The sequence below is a fragment of the Dreissena polymorpha genome, chromosome 1 (assembly GCF_020536995.1).
Source record: "Dreissena polymorpha isolate Duluth1 chromosome 1, UMN_Dpol_1.0, whole genome shotgun sequence".
In the NCBI taxonomy this organism is placed as follows: domain Eukaryota; kingdom Metazoa; phylum Mollusca; class Bivalvia; order Myida; family Dreissenidae; genus Dreissena; species Dreissena polymorpha.
In genome coordinates this window covers 136,236,406-136,256,394 of record NC_068355.1, presented here as the reverse complement: position 1 = coordinate 136,256,394, position 19,989 = coordinate 136,236,406, and the positions used below count along the sequence as shown (strand labels likewise).

At 36.3% G+C, this 19,989-nt stretch overlaps 2 protein-coding genes across 2 annotated transcripts in view; one reads left to right on the top strand and one right to left on the bottom strand.

Moving 5' to 3' along the window:
- LOC127851064 (rho GTPase-activating protein 39-like) overlaps positions 1-11,320 on the bottom strand; it is a 134,825-nt gene extending 123,505 nt beyond the window's left edge. Inside the window, exon 1 of the mRNA XM_052384541.1 lies at positions 10,992-11,320. Within this exon, the coding sequence (XP_052240501.1) occupies positions 10,992-11,002 (11 nt within the window). The 5' untranslated portion in view covers positions 11,003-11,320. The remainder of the gene's footprint in view (positions 1-10,991) is intronic.
- A 1,418-nt stretch (positions 11,321-12,738) lies between these two features.
- LOC127851156 (glucose-induced degradation protein 8 homolog) overlaps positions 12,739-19,989 on the top strand; it is a 28,658-nt gene continuing 21,407 nt past the window's right edge. Inside the window, exons 1-2 of the mRNA XM_052384777.1 lie at positions 12,739-12,829; positions 17,696-17,821. Of these exons, the coding sequence (XP_052240737.1) occupies positions 12,805-12,829; positions 17,696-17,821 (151 nt within the window). The 5' untranslated portion in view covers positions 12,739-12,804. The remainder of the gene's footprint in view (positions 12,830-17,695; positions 17,822-19,989) is intronic.

Sequence of the window (19,989 nt, the reverse complement as noted above, 5' to 3'; positions counted from 1 at the left end):
CATAAAGTACCGGTGTAACAAGTGACAACAAGTTACAAAACCAAAATCATACTAGCATGTTTCAATGTGTACATCCCCAACAGAAGTTAAACAGAGGATCACAGGTGAAGGGGCCCTGAGCTTTAACAGCCTGGAGTAGTCTTATGAGGATAACCAGTAAGCCAAGTAGTTGGTACAAGAGTTTCAGACTTAGACAGCTTGAGTTATTTTTGCTTCCAGCTCATGTGAGTTTGGTTCTTGGTCACATAAAATTTAAAATCTTTCAATAACAAGAGATGTGTTTGGCAGAAACACAATGTCCCCCTCTGTGCCACTTTGAAGCCATGTATTTGACCTTTTACCTTGAAGAATGACCTTGACCTTTCACCACTCAAAATGTGCAGCTCCATGAGATACACATGAATGCCAAATATCAAGTTGCTAACTTCAATATTGCAAAAGTTATGACCAATGTTAAAGTTTTCGGATGGACGGACGGACAGACTGACTGACGGACTGACTGAAAGTTCAAAAACAATATGCCATCCTTCCGGGGCATAAAAATTCATATCTGGAAATTTAAGCTATTAATTCAACAGCTGTTCCATCATTTGATTCTATAACATTGTTAGGAGTGCTGGGACCGACACAAGGGGCTCCACATGTAATGTGGACTCTCAGGCAGAATGACTTCATAAACTTTGAAATGCATACACACACACCGTCTTAAAATTGGCTATCAGAGTCAATACTTGAAGTAGTAAAATTGGCACCTGATTGTTGAATATCATATTTTTTTAACAATTATTTCATTGCATTTTAGAGATTTTAAATTGTTATCAATTTGCAATTGACAAAATAACTTTCCATTACATATGCAATTTCTTCATAATAATAGCGAGTAGGAGAAATATAATTTGACTGATTGTATAAATATTCATTACATACTAAAAAGCATGTAATAAACAGGAATAAATCAATCAATTTTGTTGTAACACATCAAATCTATTCAAACCACTGCAGGAACATTGTTGAGCCAATAGTAATTGGTCTATTGCAATTATAATTATTATTATGATTGGTTACCTGCACTTTTCTAGTTTTCAGGGAAGTTGGGCATAGGTATTCCGAACCCCTGGACATGTTTTAATTGCTTTCCTGTATCAGTAATTCAGTTATACAAATATATTTTTTATGTAAACAAATGCATCAGTCTTGTTCACTTGATGTGCATTAAGTGAAGAATAAGTCCAAGTCTGGTCATTTCGCTTAAAATCAAAGGACCAGTTTTAAACACGTTTTTCTGTCATTTCATTATCATTCTAGTATTTAGGCAATTAATCTTTCAGTCTCGTGTACGAAAAATTAATTAAATAATCCAGACGATTTATTTACATCCTAACGCAGTTATTCACTTTCATTTTGGCCGGTATCAGAAAGTCCCCGTGAACCACGTTTTTTGCAAGGGTATAACAAAATAAAACACTTCTTTGTACATGTATCGTATTGCATTCAATCTATATTTAAATTCGCTCGTCCAATGAAAGCTCTTCCCCATAATGCACTGTTCTCTTTACACTTCTAAAAATGGCATATTCATATGGTTGTGTTTATGAAAGTTTTAAACATATTTATCGGCATAAATGTTCAAGATTATTATTTTTTAAAGTGATATTGTAACTTTATTGGATTATCGGATAAATGTGAACATTAGAAAAGCGGTATGTATACTGTTAACAATACGATTCGGTTTATATGCGGATGACAACACAGCATGGCAATAAACATGACCTATATTATAGGCTATACTTTACCTGTTTTGTACAGCTCCCTGCAATAAATGAGCTCAAAATTTATAATGCGGATCCGTTTATAACGCTGTTTCGTGGCTTGGACCCCATTTACCGCGTTATATTGGAGTTACAGTGTATATGATAGCATTTATGAACAATTCGGAAAACTGATATTATAGAGAAAATGTCTAAGGGCAAGGCCCATATTTTTGCAAAAATAGATGGAACAAAACGAAACTCGAACTTGATCTGTAAGTCATGCAGGTAGACTCACACACCAAAAATCAGGTAAATATCTGAAAGCCTTAAAAAATCAGGAAACAAAATGCTGGACAGACAGACATACGGACGGACAGTCTGACTGCTATATCCTACCCTTCCAGAGGCATGAAAAATATATGAGCCTGATTCAGAGAAACTGGGCTTCTGCAAGTGTGTACATTGGCAACTGAGATTAGTCTTTGTCAGTGCTCCAGCTAGGCCTGAATCGAAGGGCGCCGCGCCCTGCCCTCCCGAACCTCCGCCCTGCCCCCCCCCCCTCAAAAAAAAAAAAGAGTTTTTTTTACCTATGATAGTTCATAAATCTCTTATTACATTGTAATTAGTTTAATCCTCATTGTAGTCATTATATTTGAATGGTTTAATAATAATGGGAATAATACAATTATTTATAACATATAAATTAACATGCAATAGAAAGCATTCCAGAAACACCCGCGCGCTCGAACGTGCCCTTTTCACAAAATACTGCTTGTCGAAAGTGCCCTTTTCACAAAATACTGCACGACCAAAGTGCCCTTTTGACAAAAAAGCCCCCCTGCCTTTTTCAAATCCTAGCTGGAGCACTGCTTTGTAGTCCAAACAGGCAAATGAGGGTCGACACTTTTTGCCTTAACTGGATTTTAACTAAGCAAATACTTTAATACCATTAAAAGGGAAAGTGTCATCAGTGATTAGCTTGTGCGGACTGCACAGGCCAATCTGGTACAACACTTTACCCACATTCAGTAAGTCCAGTTCTCCCAGAATGAGGCTTAAATGAGCCTCGCTCTGTGAAAAGAGGGTTTAATGAATGTGCGTAAAGTGTCATCCCAGATTAGCCTGTGCAGTCCACACAGGCAAATCAGGGACACACTTTCCGCCTTAACTAGTTTTTTTGCTTAGAAGAGACTTTCTTGAAAAGAAAAATATCATAAAAGCGGAAAGTGTCGTCAAGGTGCGGACTGCACAGGCTAATCTGGGAAGACACTTTACGCACATTCATTCACACCCCCTTTTCACAGAACACAGCTCATAAATAAATTATTTCCAGGTCACTGTTGCCATTTTCCAGATTTACATATGGTACCTAACAATCATTCCCTGCTGTTTTTCATTAAGTAGAAAGACTTAAAAAAACTGACATGATTCAGTCAATTTCTCGACAGGTGAATGAATCAATACAGACTTCCTATTACACAGCCGGCATCTTTTCTTGGCACAGTACCATGATGCAAATGGCATGAGAAATAACCCTTTGACATCGGGATTACTTAAATCAATTACCTCAGGCTAATTATATTCATTAGGTTATAGTGATACTTACAATGAGGACTTGCCTCATTTTGTTAAATTGGTACTAGAAAAATTCTACTATTTCCGATCTAAATACCAGACCATGTGTCCAAATATGAAGTTATGAAATAATCCAATTTCTCCAAGAAAAGAACAACAAGGGACAAAATTGTCACAAAACCAGGTTTTCATTGTGAAAAAAAAATCTGATAAAGGGAGAAAACTCAAACTGAACTTTTGAAATGAACAAACAAAATTAACCCCTTTGTAAGTTTGTTTTTAAAAAAAATATATTTTTAGTCGTGGCGACCTTGACATTGGAGATATTGACGTGATTCTTTCGTGCGACACACCGTCCCATGATGGTGAACAAATGTGCCAAATGATTTTAAAATCTCACAATGAATGACATAGTTATGGCCAGGACAAGCTCATTTATGGCCATTTTTGACCTTTGAACTCAAAGTGTGACCTTGACCTTGGAGATATCGACGTAATTATTTCGCACGACACACCGTCAAATGATGGTGAACAAATGTGCCAAATGATGTTAAAATCTGACAATGCACGACATAGTTATGGCCCGGACAAGCTTGTTCCGCCCGCCCGCCAGCCCGCCCGCATTCGCCAATCAAATAACCAGTTTTTTCCTTCGGAAAACCTTGTTAAAAATGAGAACTTTGTAAGTAGAGGTTTGTTGTAGCCTTTGGCAGACTGGTAATTTGATGGTGAAAAAAAAAAAAAAAAAATGACCTTTGACCTTGAAGGATGACCTTGACCTTTCACCACTCAAAATGTGCAGCTCCATGAGATGCACATGAATTTATTTTTTTTGACCTTTGACCATGAAGGATGACCTTGACCTTTCACCACTAAAAATGTGCAGCTTCATAAGATACATATGCATGGCAAATATCAAGTTGCTATCTTCAATATTGCAAAAGTTATGAGCAACGTTAAAGTTTTCGGAAGGACACACGGACGGACGGACGGTCAAAATTTGTGTGCGTATGGAAAGGCGTTGTCCATATACACATGCATACCAAATATGAAGGTTATATCTCAAGGGACATAGAAGTTATGAGCATTTTTCGAAACCTAAACGCAGATTTTGAAACCTAAACGCAGACCCCTACTTCAAGGTCAAGGTCACAGGGGTCAAAATTGTTGTGCGTATGGAAAGGCCTTGTCCATATACACATGCATACCAAATATGAAGGTTATATCTCAAGGGACATTTATGGCCATTTTTGACCTTTGAACTCAAAGTGTGACCTTGACCTTGGAGATATCGACGTAATTATTTCGCGCGACACACCGTCCAATGATGGTGAACAAATGTGCCAAATGATTTTAAAATCTGACAATGAACGACATAGTTATGGCTCGGACAAGCTCATTTATGGCCATTTTTGACTTTTGAACTCAAAGTGTGACCTTGACCTTGGAGATATTGACGTAATTATTTCGTGCGACACACCGCCCCATGATGGTGAACAAATGTGCCAAATGATTTTAAAATCTGACAATGAACGACATAGTTATGGATCGGACAAGCTCATTTATGGCCATTTTTGACCTTTGAACTCAAAGTGTGACCTTGACCTTGGAGATATCGACGTAATTATTTCGCGCGACACACCGTCCAATGATGGTGAACAAATGTGCCAAATGATTTTAAAATCTGACAATGAACGACATAGTTATGGCCCGGACAAGCTTGTTCCGCCAGCCCGCCAGCCCGCCAGCCAGCCAGCCCGCCAGCCAGCCAGCCCGCCCGCATTCGCCAATCTAATAACCAGTTTTTTCCTTCGGAAAACCTGGTTAAAAACCTGGTTAAAAAACTGGTTAACAAAACTACTTTGAGAAGAACAACCATGTACCATTTTTATTTTAGTCCAAATAAGTTACACAATACGCAAGTGACTGGTACTAGATGCAGTAATAATTTGTTGTTGATATACAGTGTGTAAGCAGAACTGAATCAGCTGGCTGAAACACATTATTGTTTGTTTACAGACATTGCCCAATATCCAAATTGGGTAAAATTGTATTTTCTCTTTAGTGATACAATTTTTCAAAGGGTTAATACTGGTCTCTGACTCAATCCAATTTTTTTTCAAGGCTTTAGTTAATAAATTGAAGAACGTGAACTCATGGCTGGTGATGGAAAAGGTTTGTATTTCTATCAAAATGTACTACCACAGTCAAATCCAAAATAGGCAACATTTTAAGGGACATTAGGTCCTATTACATGAGAAATCAAAGCGTTGAAGGCACTGTAGGTGTTTGCTGTTGTATAAGTTTAGACGCAACTCAGTATTAACAAGATGTGTTTGTGAAACACAATGTCCCCCTATATGATGTTTGACCTTGAAGGATGACCTTGACCTTGTGAAGGATGACCTTGACCTTGACCTTTCACCACTCAAAATGTGCAGCTCCATGAGATACACATGCATGCCAAATATCAAGTTGCTATCTTCAATATTGCAAAAGTATTCATAAAATAAGCGATTTGGGCCACATATATTTGACCTCTGACCTTGAAGGATGACCTTGACCTTTCACCACTCAAAATGTGCAGCTCCATGAGATGCACATGCATGCCAAATATCAAGTTGCTATCTTCAATATTGCAAAAGTATTTATAAAATAAGCGATTTGGGCCACATATATTTGACCTCTGACCTTGAAGGATGACCTTGACCTTTCACCACTCAAAATGTGCAGCTCCATGAGATACACATGCATGCCAAATATCAAGTTGCTATCTTCAATATTGCAAAAGTATTCATAAAATGAGCGATTTTGGCCACATATATTTGACCTCTGACCTTGAAGGATGACCTTGACCTTGAGCTTTTACCACTCAAAATGTGCAGCTTCATGAGATACACATGCATGCCAAATATGAAGTTGCTATCTTCAATATAGCAAAAGTTATTGCAAAATGTTAAAGTTGGCGCAAACAGACCAACAGACAGGCAAAAACAATATGTCCCCCACTACTATAGTGGGGGACATAAAAATTATGTTATAATCTTTTTATATTGCAAGTTTTAAATGAACACAACCCATTAAAATATGTAAAGAGTGTGTCTTAAAGCACAGGTCCAGATGTGTTGTTTTTTTAAATCATTAATAAACAGAGATGTGTTAGTCCCTATTGCGCCGCTTTAAATTAAAATTTCAATATATCCAGTGCTCCAGATAACATGCGTAAAGGCGTAAAAACGAATTAAATTTCTTAAATAATGATTTAGATTTAAAATCTGTGCGTTAAGTTACGCATTGAAAAAATAAAACACAAATTCAAAATTTTCGAACGTGCGTAAAACTTCCAGTAGCAAATTATATACGATTAACATTTCATACCGGTTCTGACTCGTCTAGGCGCTCAATTAAAACTACAACTTTAAGTCAACGTCACTCAAGCGTTTGCTGTGAGGAAGAGCCACACCTAAGAACGGTCGAAAGGCCAAACGGTCTCGATTCTGTTCTCCTAGTATTGCAGGTGAGTCATTACTGTTTATTGTACCTTTTTAATTACCCTTATCGTAATTTTTATACACAAGTAATATACTGTATACCTATTTAAAATGTCATTAAAATTAAATGTTAAATATAGTTTTTGATATGACTTTAACAGCGACCAAAAGGCCATTATGACCTAAGCCGAAGTGTCAGTGACCGTTTCACATAAAAAATCAAAATGGCCGACCGAAGGGTGGAAGGCAAAAAAGCCATTTCAGTGTAAAAGTCCACGCTGCATCCATTCTTTCAATTAGATTCAAATACCCAAAGCATGGATTCGTCAATAATTGATGAATTTATAAGCTCTTGCGTAAATGACTCAATTTATTGATGTGTCAAAAACAATGAAAAAACAAATATTTTGTAATATATTGTTAAGAATTAATTATATAAATAGGGGGTAAAATAAGAATTAAGTTTTAAAATAGGGAGTAAATATGAATTTGACAAAAAATTTATCTGGAGCTCTGAATATATCATTTGGCAGGTTTTGAAATTATCTCCCTTTCATAGCTTATAACTTCCCTTGGATAGTATTTTTTGACTTTTGACCTTGAAGGATGGCCTTGACATTAAAATTTGTTTTTTATTATATCCTTAAAAAAAAAATACTTCCTTGTGAAAATGATCTGTACCTGCCAAATGATATAAAATAGAAATTATCTCCCTTTAATGCTTGTTACTTCCCTTGGATTTTGTTTTTTTGACCTTTGACTTTGAAGGATGACCTTGACCTTTCACCACTCAAACTGTGCAGCTTCATGAGATACACATGCATGCCAAATTTCAAGTTGCTATCTTCAATATTTCAAACGTTATGGCCAATGTTACAGTTTTCGGACGGACACACAGACAGACGAACTGACAGTTCAACTGCTATATGTCACCATACCGGGGGCATAAAAATATAATTTAAGCTTCATTTTGGGAAATCAGGGCTAAATGCATATGCATTTATTGTCATCCCAGTATCAGAGACTCTCTTTAAACGAAAAACATTATAAAATCAGATATGTCCTTGATTAGCTAGTGCGCACTGCACAGGCTAATCAGGCTAATCTTATTTAACATGAATAAAGCCCCATTTTCCCTGAAAACAGCCACTATGTACAGATTTCAATGATAAACACTAGACGGGCCAATGCCGTCTTACAGGCTGTTAAACACTATTAGTCATATACACCCACTGCAGTGTACCAGTGGTGAACTATAAATAGGCAGATGTGGTGGTTATCTTTCCTAGCAGCAGCGTTTTTTTTCCTTCATTAACTAGTACCGGGGAACGGTACCTTTCCCAAAGCCTACCGGAGGCTTCCCAATTTTAGCACCAGACCTTTCCCAATCTCGATATCTACCGTTCCGAACGATTCTAGGTGCCGTTCCCCAATCGCCAGTGCCTTATATTTTCGCTGGATATCTTTTGAAATTGTCGAGCCTTTCATTTTCGGCCATTTATTTTTGCCTGACAATGTTGCGTAGAAAGTAAAAAAAACTTTTCAAAGGGGCGCAACTCTAACCGCTGTGTAAAATGTGACTGGATTACATAAACGCGACGAGTGATCGATTTTTCCCGTAAAGACCAGTCTTCCTTACATCAATAAACTTTCTCAACACTAATTTTTGTTGACATTAAACAAAACGTAACCGTATTGAGTTAAATGCGCATATTACTTACGATCTATGTATAGCTTTTTAAGTGTCAAATCCGGACAGAAACTATTCGGATACAGATATAAAGAAATAAAAGTATTACATAAAATTTAAAATAATGAGACATGGGTGTAAAATAATATAGTTATTTACAACATATCCATTAGCATTTTATGGCAGATGATCTTAATATCTTATTTGATTATTTGAAAAAAAAATCAAAACAAAATATAAGACTTACCTTTGAAAATAGTTGTTAAAGCATTCCAATCTAAAAACATTTTGGTTATGTGTGACTATTCTCACTGTCTATTGTTAAAAGATTTCAAACCAGTACAAGTTCCATTATTGTTTTTGTTTTGTTTTTAAGCTTTTGATTTAACTCACATGAAACATTGCAGGGCTTGTAAGACTTTTAAGGGCTAAAACAAAATTATCAATATTATTTTTTATGCAACCTCAGTGCTTATGCCTATCACTCGAAGATATTTTCTTCCGATGATATGCACATTCCTACTGAAGTGGCAATAACACAATTTTCACATGACATGATACGATAGTCACAATATCATCACTAGTAGTTTTTTTTTAAACCTAGAGCTTAAAAAGCTTTGTGATGCAGAATATAGCCCCTAATGACAGATAACATGCATTTTAAAGCTTCCCAATGCATCAATTTTGCGACTCGAATTTTTCCCAATTCATTGATTTCGCGACTCGTTTTTTCCCAATTTGAAGATTTCACGACTCGAAAAATTTCCAATTGTAGGAGTACAGGTAAATTTCCCCTTTGGGAAAAAAAAAAACGCAGAGCAGACGATCCTAGCATTTGTCGTCTGCATAATTTTACTGTAACAGGCAGTGGTTGTCTTTACATAGCGTAGTTAAGCAGTTCAGCGCATTCTGATTTGCAGAAATTGCTCTGTAACATTAGTGTGAGCTTACACTTACACTAAAAATACAGTTTTATGTAAAGAACATGCCAGCAATCCAAAAACAAAAGTGGCCCATACTTGTAGAGTATAAATGCACATGTCAGATAGGACACTGGTCAAGATGGCCATGACTGACAACAGATAAATGACTGCAGAATTTTTAATGCCTGGAAATTGAGAGCCATTACAGTGCAAATGACAATGATCATAAATTCACAAGAATAAATTACTATTGCAATTGCAAAAACATAAATTGATATTTGTATCACTTTATAATCAGATTATATTGTTAACTAGGTGGTAACGAATATGGACTGTCCTGACCTGCAGTTGTCAGATAAACAAACATGGACTTAATCAGGTGCCCTAAGAAAATTCCATCAGCAACAAGTGTACAGAAAAGCATGTGTATAAACACACAATTGCTATTTTTATAACTTAGAAAACTTAAAACAGAGATGTAAACAAACCTAGAAAAACAAACAACACCTTTTATAATTTTACTGAAAGGCCGCATATTACAATACATTAGGACCTGTTCGTTGGTCAAGCCATGTTTGGCAGAGACTTCTACTACATTTTCAAGATACTGTCTGCTTAGACTTTAATTGGACTTAATTCCATATTTGTAGTTAACTAATTTGAAATGTCAGTCAGTGGTTCAAATTAAAGTTACATTTGAACTGTAATCAATTTGATATGCACATATGTTCGATTTTTCATCCACCGTTAATCATAAAACAAACAATATATAATTATTATATTACAACTAAGAAAGTGGCATAACACTCAGTTGGGAAATATCTAAAAGGTGCCAAGAGGGCCATTCTCCAAGCTATTTTTAAGGCACCCTCCATTTGAATTGTAATTCCTTTTTTTAATTGCATGTGTCCTTAATTAATTTCTATATAACTCTACACCACAAACAAGCACATAATTTACTTGTTAATGTTCCGTATTCAAGCACAAGGTGACCTCAGATTTTGAAATCCAAGCACATGCATACCCCAGATTTGGTAATTCACGCACTATGTCAGCCCTGGTGTGGAAATTTTGACACTGTGCCTGATAGACCTGATGAAATGCCAGCAAACTAACTTCCAGCTAATTACATGTGTAGGTTGTTGAGGACAATTGGATATGGTTTCTGCTTTGCAAATGGAAAGTCAAGGTTGGAAGTGTTCTTCAGAACTCTCACATTGACACCAAGAACTGTTTTTGCAAGGAAACAAACTCCAAAGAATTTCCATTACCCCAAGGCTTACCAGGCAATTAGCAAAAAATAAAAAGGTTTAAACCATGTGCGTGAATCGGAATCCATTTGCTATAAAATTATTTAAACAGTGCAATATCACCAGTTACAAAAATTAATTGTGACATGCAGACAACTCATTATTATTGAAAGATTTGTGCAGTAGTACAGCAATACAATTCGGGACCAAACACTACTTGATACACCATTCTAGTTCTTCTGATACATTTTTGTTAAATACACTGACATGATATTAATGACAAACACAGGGTCTTCTCGTAGCAACCTTACCTTTCTGCCATGGCGCTTGTCTCAGCTATATGTTTCCGATGAATTCATGAGAATTTTGGGCGCAGATGGTGGATCAACAAAACCATATGAGGATACATGTACATTATGTGACTCAAATTTCTGAAGCTGTCAAATCCGCCATTTTGTTGTTACTAACTAGAGCAATTATTTCTATCGTGTGTTTTTGTGGAAATTTTCAAGCTACGATCGTTGCGCTTTCAATTGTATTGTCAATGGTGTGCACAATTAAATACAAATTGAATTTTAATTGCCTGAAATTAATTAGGAAAACAATGTTAATTAACCGGATGTACTTTTAGTGACATGCGCATTGCTACTTAAATGCAATAGAATACCGAAAATGAGTTCAAAAGTGTATGGCGGAAAAGCGAATTTTGTATAAGTACACATTCTGTAGAAAGGGTTTTCACAACCTCCGCGCAGATATTTGACTGAAACCAGCATAGCTGGATCAAATCCCTGCCTTCATAACCAACCATGTGATAATAGCCTAGTCACGTGGTACAATAATTTTACCCTTGTTATTTTTACCCCTTTTTTAAATATAGGTTATTTAAAAGAAAATGCTACATTTCAAAACATAATACTTAAACAAAGCAATAAAATCCTGCCAAATCTGGTATGATTTTCCTGTGATGGCAGAGATTGTATGCGTAAGCATGGAACAACAACTCTGCGTGGAGATTAGGGCTTTCAGTGTTCCCAAAAGGCCTAATTTGGATTTGGACGTATCAGAGTCGTTCAGCATTGGCACAATGTGAGCATGGAAGGTTATACCATTGTAAGAAGGTTAAAATTGACCTGAAGCTGTCAACTGTTTTAGCGTGCACTACACTATTTTTGTTCCACTAAGTTATTGTACTATCAAAATATAAATTTTTGTGTTACAAATTTTACATTGTATTTGCACGAAACACTTTGAGTTATTTATGAAATATTTTCCAGCTATATTATTGGCCTTATAATAAAGAAAAGTGTTTCGTCATTACTTTACTTTAAGATTGACATACTGGATATAGGAAGTCATGGAATTGCAAGGCTGGCACCAGCACCCCTGAATAAGCCTGTCACCAGCACCCCTGAACCACTTTCTCGAAACGGTCAATCTGTAAACTTTCCTTCTTTAAGGAGTGGAGGGATCTTCATCACATCCAGAATACTTGTGACGCAGCTTGGTGTTCTTTTACAGTAGTCACAGGTGATGAATTTTGATATCTACTTTGGGATTTTTCCCCAGGTTTTTCTATGTCCTTTTGAAGTTGTGGGTCCCAGACAATGGACAAAAGCAATCAGCGATAATCTTGTAAAATTTAGAAATTTGAGGTAAATCGCTTACATGCACAAACAGTCAAACAGACAGAATGATGTCTACTATTTGTATATCCTTATTCTTAAAATAAACTCAAAACAAGATAATATAATTCATTTTAATTTAGATTTCCTTGATGAATGGTTATTATTCAGGAGAGCCACTCAATATAATTTTATGAGGCACTTTTTTCTATATTCGGAACATCTTTATTGAAGTGATTTACTAAAACGGATTAAATCTACACAACACGGCTACATTTCCATTATGGACATCTGCGGCTGATATTCCCATAATAGCAAGAAGTATCTACCCATGTCAGTTATGTTCCTTTTCTCGAGCAATGAACACTTTCTACGCGGATGTTGGTAGATTTCGGTATTTCTACTAACTTGAATGGTATATTTCAGAATTCGGCTTATAGTAATACCGGTGCGGATGTAAATTATTCTCGCACTAAAAGGGATCACAACAAAAGCTTCGATGAATAATATCATAATGGAAAGGGGTATATTCACAAGCCATGTAAACTGTGTTGTAAAGCTTATAAATATTTTTATATGTGAACTTGCTTTTGAAATTGACAGAAACAAAATCGTTATATTTATTGCTTTGGTAACATTGCGATTGTCCGAATTCGCGTCTGTGTGATTGACGTTTCAATTCTTTCAAAGACGAGCTTTCAGCATTTGTGTTTATTTATGTAAAAAATGTACATATTGCTTATGTTAAATATTAACTTTTTTAAATGTTTGGAAATAAACCTCAGTAACTGTTCTTCCTTACCACTTTGGGACTAATATCGCTACTTGGAAAATAAGCGTCGCTTTTTTCCAAATTGGGAAGTTTATTAAACAATTCCTTTTAATGATTGTTTAAAAAATTCAGTGTTTACTTGCTTGTGTTTATGTGTTCCGTAAAGCCTGCCTTGGGATCTGCATTTACCAGTGAGCATGTACCCAATTCAACATGTGGGAGTCCTTTTATAGGTTCAGCTTTTTGTTTTCGTGGATTTAACCGAGAACAAATTATATCCGCTCACTTATTTTTTATTAGCTCATCTATTTTTTGAAAAAAAAATATGATCTATTGTTATCACCTGAGCGTCCGCATCTGCGTCGGCGTCCGGTTAAGTTTTGTGTTTAGGTCCACTTTTCTCATAAAGTATCAAAGCTATTGCATTCAAACTTGGAACACTTACTTACTATCATGAGGGGACTGGGCAGGCAAAGTTAGATAACTCTGGCTGGCATATTGACAGAATTATGTGCCCTTTTTATACTTAGAAAATTTAAAATTTGGTTAAGTTTTGTGTTAAGGTCCACTTGATTCCTAAAGTATCACAGCTATTCTTTCATAGGGACGATTGAACTTTACCGGTACGCAACACTTAACATCAAACAGCGTACCCTTACCCTAGCACTAACCCTTAACACCTAACACATAACAACTAACGCAACACCTTATAATCCTTTTTATCCTATATATTTCCTTAGTATCGGGGGCTACCGCCCCCAAACCCCCGCTTTGTCGATAGTGGTAAACAACTGCGTACCGGTAAAGTTCAATCTAGCCCTTTCATACTTGCAACGCGTACTAACTCTCATAAGGGGACTGTGCAGTCGAAGTTATATAACTCTGACTGGCATTTTGACAGAATTATGGCCCCTTTAATACTTAGAAAATTGAAAATTTTGTTAAGTTTTGTGTTTTGGTCCACTTTACTCCTAAAGCATCATAGCTATTGCTTTCAGACTTGGAACACTTGCAAGCTATCATTTATAAGGGGACTGTAGAAGACAAGTTGCATAACTCTGGTTGGCATTTTGACGGAATTATGGCCCTTTTTTGACTAAGTAACTTGGAATATTTGGTTAAATTTTGTGTTTAGATCCTCTTTACTTCTAAAGTATCAAGGCTATTGCTTTCAAACTTCAAATAGTTTCAAACTATCATGAGGGTACTGTACCTGGCAAGTTGAATTTGACCTTGACCTTTGAATGAACTTGACTTTCAAGGACAAATTATTAAATTTTGCTAAAATTTCCATAACTTCTTTATTTATGATCAGATTTGATTCACACTTTGACAAAACAACACTTACCTGACATACCACAATGGACTCCACCCAAACCATCCCCCACGCCCTACCCCAGAATCCTCCCCCCCCCCATTTTTTCCCCCATTTTTGAAAGATCATCTAATAATAATCCCCCCCAATTTATTTTTTTTTAAACATGGTTAAACAAATGCTCGTGGTGAGCTTTTGTGATCGCCTTTTGTCCGTCGTGCGTTGTGCGACGTCAACATTTGCCTTGTTCACTCTCTAGAGGCCACATTTATTGTCCAATCTTCATGAAATTTGGTCAGAAGATTGGTTTCAATGATATCTTGGATGAGTGCGAAAATGAATACGTTTGCTTGAAAAACATGGCTGCCAAGGGGCTGGGCATTTTTCCTTATATGGCTATATATGGCTATAGCAAAATCTTGTTAACACTCTAGAGGCCACATTTATTGTCCAATCCTCATAAAACTTGGTCAGAAGATTCATCCCAATGATATCTTGGACGATTTCGAAAATTATTCCGTTGGTTGAAAAACATGGCCGCCAGGGAGCGGGGCATTTATTCCTAATATGGCTATAGTAAAACCTTGTTAACACTCTAGAGGCCACATTTATTTTCCGATCTTCATGAAACTTGCTCGGATGATTTGTCCCAATGATATCTTGGATGAGTTCAAAAATGGTAACCTTGGCTTGAAAAACATGGCTGCCAAGGGGCGGGGCATTTTTCCTTATATGGCTATATATGGCTATAGTAAAATCTTGTTAACTTTCTAGTTTGCTCAATCTTCATGAAATTTGGTCAGAACATTGGTTTCCTGTGTAGTAAAGTTTGGTTTTATTATGTCAATATTATGTGACATTAACTGTGTTATGTAATTTTTCATAACACAGAATTTTCATAGTTAACATAACTGTTTTAGTCATTAACACTTATGATAAGCCTTTCAACTAAGAGATAACTGAAAGAAAGACAACATGTACATGATTTTGCAGTATTTATGCAGTATTTATCTCCCTTGTTTAACCTGGTTCAGTAATCTATTTTTAGTTGTGCTCTGGAATTTGGGAAGATATTGATCACTGATAAATGCACTGTTCTGAGGGAAAATTGACTACTCTGCGATTGATCTCTTCTGAACTGTATAAAATAAGCTGTTTGGGCTGATTTAAACACCTCTTGATGCTTTCTTGAAAAGTTAATAGCTCTTTAAAAAGGTTGGAATTTTGAAATAATTAAACTCTAAATTATTTTTAACACCAGCATCAATACATTTTGGCATTATTTTTTAAATTATTCTTATTATTTAGATTATTTTTATTTGGCATTTTCTAAATTAGAAAGACTCTATTCTATTTCAATAACTGTAGTAAATTTTTCTTATTTTTACAGTTGATTCACTGAAGTTTCCTAATCTCCATAAATATTGTTCTTTTGATTGAATTAGACCTATTTTGTAAACTAGATTTTTGAAGCACTTTCTAGACTAACAGTAACTTATATTTATATCAGGGTTTTTTGACAGACTTTGAACTTCTTTTTACATTCATTAAGGTTTTTGCTGTATGTTGTTCATTTTTGTAAAGCTACTTAGATTCTTTAGACTTGGCTTGTACCTGTTCTTAATTTTCTGTCATTGTTCTAATCATTTTCAGAGTTCTTGGAATAAAAATTAGTTATTTTTGTTAAAGCTGCCTTGGTTTTCACTTGAGTGTATTTAGGCGTCCCTGACTGAACACCTTTAGTAAATTGAATTACAACCAGTCAGTATATTCATCCTGACCGGAAATAAGAGTTTGTAAAAAAAAATAATTCAGCATTTTATAAGTGCTTACAAAGTTACATAACTTGTTACCGTCCTGTGACCGGTTCATTTGCGTAAGCGAAGGAGACCGCACTACCACACCTGGATAGGACAGTTGAGTTTGATAATGGTTTGGATCGGTAAAAAAACATGGCCGACAGGGGGGGGGGGGTCTTTTTCCTTTTATTTATATAGTAAAATAGCTTGTGAACACTATAGAAGTCACATGTGTTGCCTAATCATCATGAAATGTTGTCAAAACATTAGTTATGTGGATGTCTCGGATGAGTTTGAAAATGGTCTTGATCAGTGAAAAAACATGGCCGCCAGGGAGTGGGGCAGTTTTCTATATATGTACATGTATATAGTGACAACATGTGAACAGTCTAGAAGACACATTTTTTTCCCAATCTTCATGAAATTTGGATATATCTTAGAAGAGTTAAAAAATGGTTCAGGTCTGTTAAAAAACATGGCGGCCAAGGGGCCATTTGTTGTTCATTCTTCATGATACTTGGTTAGAACATTTGTTCCATTGCTATCTTGGGCTGCAAAGAACAGGTCATTTCTTTTTATCTCAGGTGAGAGACTTTGGGCCTTTCAGACCCTCTTGTTTTTTCTAATTTTTGGAAGATAATGTAATAAATGACCACACCCACTCACTATTCACCCCTCTCCACCCCCACCCCTCCCTTCTTTTTGATTGAAGTATTGAGATAGGTTCCTTGACCCTTAAAAAGAAAATAGATGAGCAGTCTGCACCCGCTAGGCGGTGCTCTTGTTTTAATATTGTCTTCAAATCAGCTGTTAAAATATGTTATGATTATCCATTGAAATTGCTTGCACAATATATGTATCCCGGAAAAAGCAACCTTTAGGAAAAACCCACTAATCTGCTGGTACAAATAAACATGACCCATTTATAATCCTTTCAAAATCACACACCGTATCAACCGTTATTATTTAAAGTAAGCTATCATTGGTTGATTTAATGGGCCAGCGTTGTTTGTACCGGGGTGATAAGTGGGTTTTTCTAAACTCGTGCTTTTCCGGGATCAGTCTATTGTCACATTGCTACACATTTATTTTGTTTATTTAACTTATGAATGGTTACAGATGTGCACTTGATGAATCAATAATAAATTAATAAATTTGCAATTCAGTACTTCTTAAATGTATGGAAGGATGAATACATAATTTATCTTGACAATGATTGCCATTGGTAATTAAAGTCCTCCATTCGGAATATATGGCATCATTTAGTGACATCATATCTGCCCTGAAATACACAACACTATGTCATAAGTAAACAAAATCGAAAACAGAAGCACTGAATTCAGTAAACCTTAATTGCTAGAAATTAAAAAAAGGCAATCAAATTTTAATTATATGCAGAATGCAAAGGCTAATCTGGGACAACACTTTATGCACATGCATTATGCCCGGTTTTCCCTTAGTGAGACTCCATTCTGTTATGGTACATGTATCTGTTCTTGATCAGGTCTTCTGCTGGAACGAGGCCCTGTAGATGGCGGTGTGGAGAAGGAGGAATGGATGGAGCTGCTCAGTGGTCACCATGTGGGCCGGGCTGAGATGAATAAACTCATCATGAACTACTTAGTTACAGGTAACGAACATTAGCATGAATTACTTGGTTACAGGTAATGAACATTAGCAAGAATGACTTTGTTACAGGTTACAAATATTAGCATGAACTACTTGGTTACAGGTAACTAACATGAGCATGAACTACTTGGTTCCAGGTAACTAACATGAGCATGAACTACTTGGTTCCAGGTAACTAACATGAGCATGAACTACTTGGTTCCAGGTAACTAACATGAGCATGAACTACTTGGTTCCAGGTAACTAACATGAGCATGAACTACTTGGTTCCAGGTGACTAACATGAGCATGAACTACTTGGTTCCAGATAACTAACATTAGCATGAACTACTTGGTTCCAGGTAACTAACATGAGCATGAACTACTTGGTTCCAGGTTACTAACATGAGCATGAACTACTTGGTTCCAGGTAACTAACATGAGCATGAACTACTTGGTTACATGTAACTAGCATGAGCATGAACTACTTGGTTACAGGTAACTAACATGAGTGTGAACTACTTGGTTCCAGGTAACTAACATGAGCATGAACTACTTGGTTACAGGTAACTAACATGAGTGTGAACTACTTGGTTCCAGGTAACTAACATGAGCATGAACTACTTGGTTCCAGGTAACTAACATTAGCATGAACTACTTGGTTACAGGAAACTAATATAAGCATGAACTACTTGGTTACAGCTAACTAACATGAGCATGAACTACTTTGTGACAGGTTACCAACATGAGTGTGAACAACTTGGTTCCAGGAAACCAACATGAGTGTTAACTACTTGGTTACAGGTAACTAACATGAGCATTAATTACTGGGTTACTTGTACCTAAAATGGACATGAACTACTTGGTTACATGTAACTAAAATCAACATTAATTACATGGTCAAAGGGGACCAACATTAGAAGACTTTGAAATTATCCCTGTGCCCCAAATCTATGGCCAATGTCCACTTGGGTATTTAGTGGAAGACCTAATATAGGAAACATAGTTGGTTTTAGCAGATTATTGATTTTCATATAGGAATAACCAGAGGAAATTTTAAAAAGTGCTGCACGTTTGCAGGTTGAGTGAAAATTAATGGGACCTGCTCTGCGAAAAGGGGGTTTAATGCATGTGCGTTAAGTGTCGTCCCAGATTAGGGATTAGGGAGCCTGGCTCAAATATATTCCATGATCATGAGTGGATTCAGATATTGGTAATCTACTGAAACCAACACATATTGTTTTTATCACAAGAAGTTGGAGTTCATTTCTTTGCATTCATACATCTGTTGGTAAGTGTGTCTGTCTGTCCGTAGGTCTGACGGTAACATAAGATACATAGAGAATGCTTTGACCTACAACCATTTATTGTTACTTTAGATGAAAGGAAGATGCCTATTGATTTTGAGTTCAACAGGTCAAGGGCACATAGGCTTGCCTTGATAAATTTGTTTCAACACTATTTTAATCCCCATGCTTTTTGAAAAGCGTGGGGATATTGTGGTTATCTCTGCCGTCTGTCTGTCTGTCCATCCTGGACACTATCTCCTCCTACACTATAAGCACTAGAACCTTGAAACGTACACACATGGTAGCTATGAACATATGTGCGACCCTGCACTATTTGAAATTTTGATCTGACCCCTGGGTCAAAAGATATGGGGGTTGGGGTGGGACCAAGTCAGAGATTTTCACTCATTTTTATGCCCCCAGTATGGTGGATTGGCCATAACCTTTGCAATATTGAAGATAGCAACTTGATATTTGGCATGCATGTGTATCTCATGGTTCTGCACATTTTGAGTGGTGAAAGGTCAAGGTCATCCTTCAAGTTCAAAGGTCCAAAAAAACAAATCCAAGGGAAGTAACAAGCTTTAAAGGGAGGTAAGTAATGAACCTGCCAAATGAAAAAAACAAATAAAATAAATCAAAGCGGCGCAGGAGGAGGCATTGTGTTTCTGACAAACTCAAAGGTAAAAAAACAAATCCAAGGGAAGTAATAAGCTTTAAAGGGAGTTAAGTAATGAACCTGCCAATGATATATTTTTTTTAAATAAATCAAAGTGGCGCACGAGAGGGCTTGTGTTTCTGACAAACACATCTCTTGTCATATGTTATTTTACATTAACTTCTTCATTTCTTCACTTCCAATTGATACTGAACATCTATTATGACAATACGGTCAGTCACA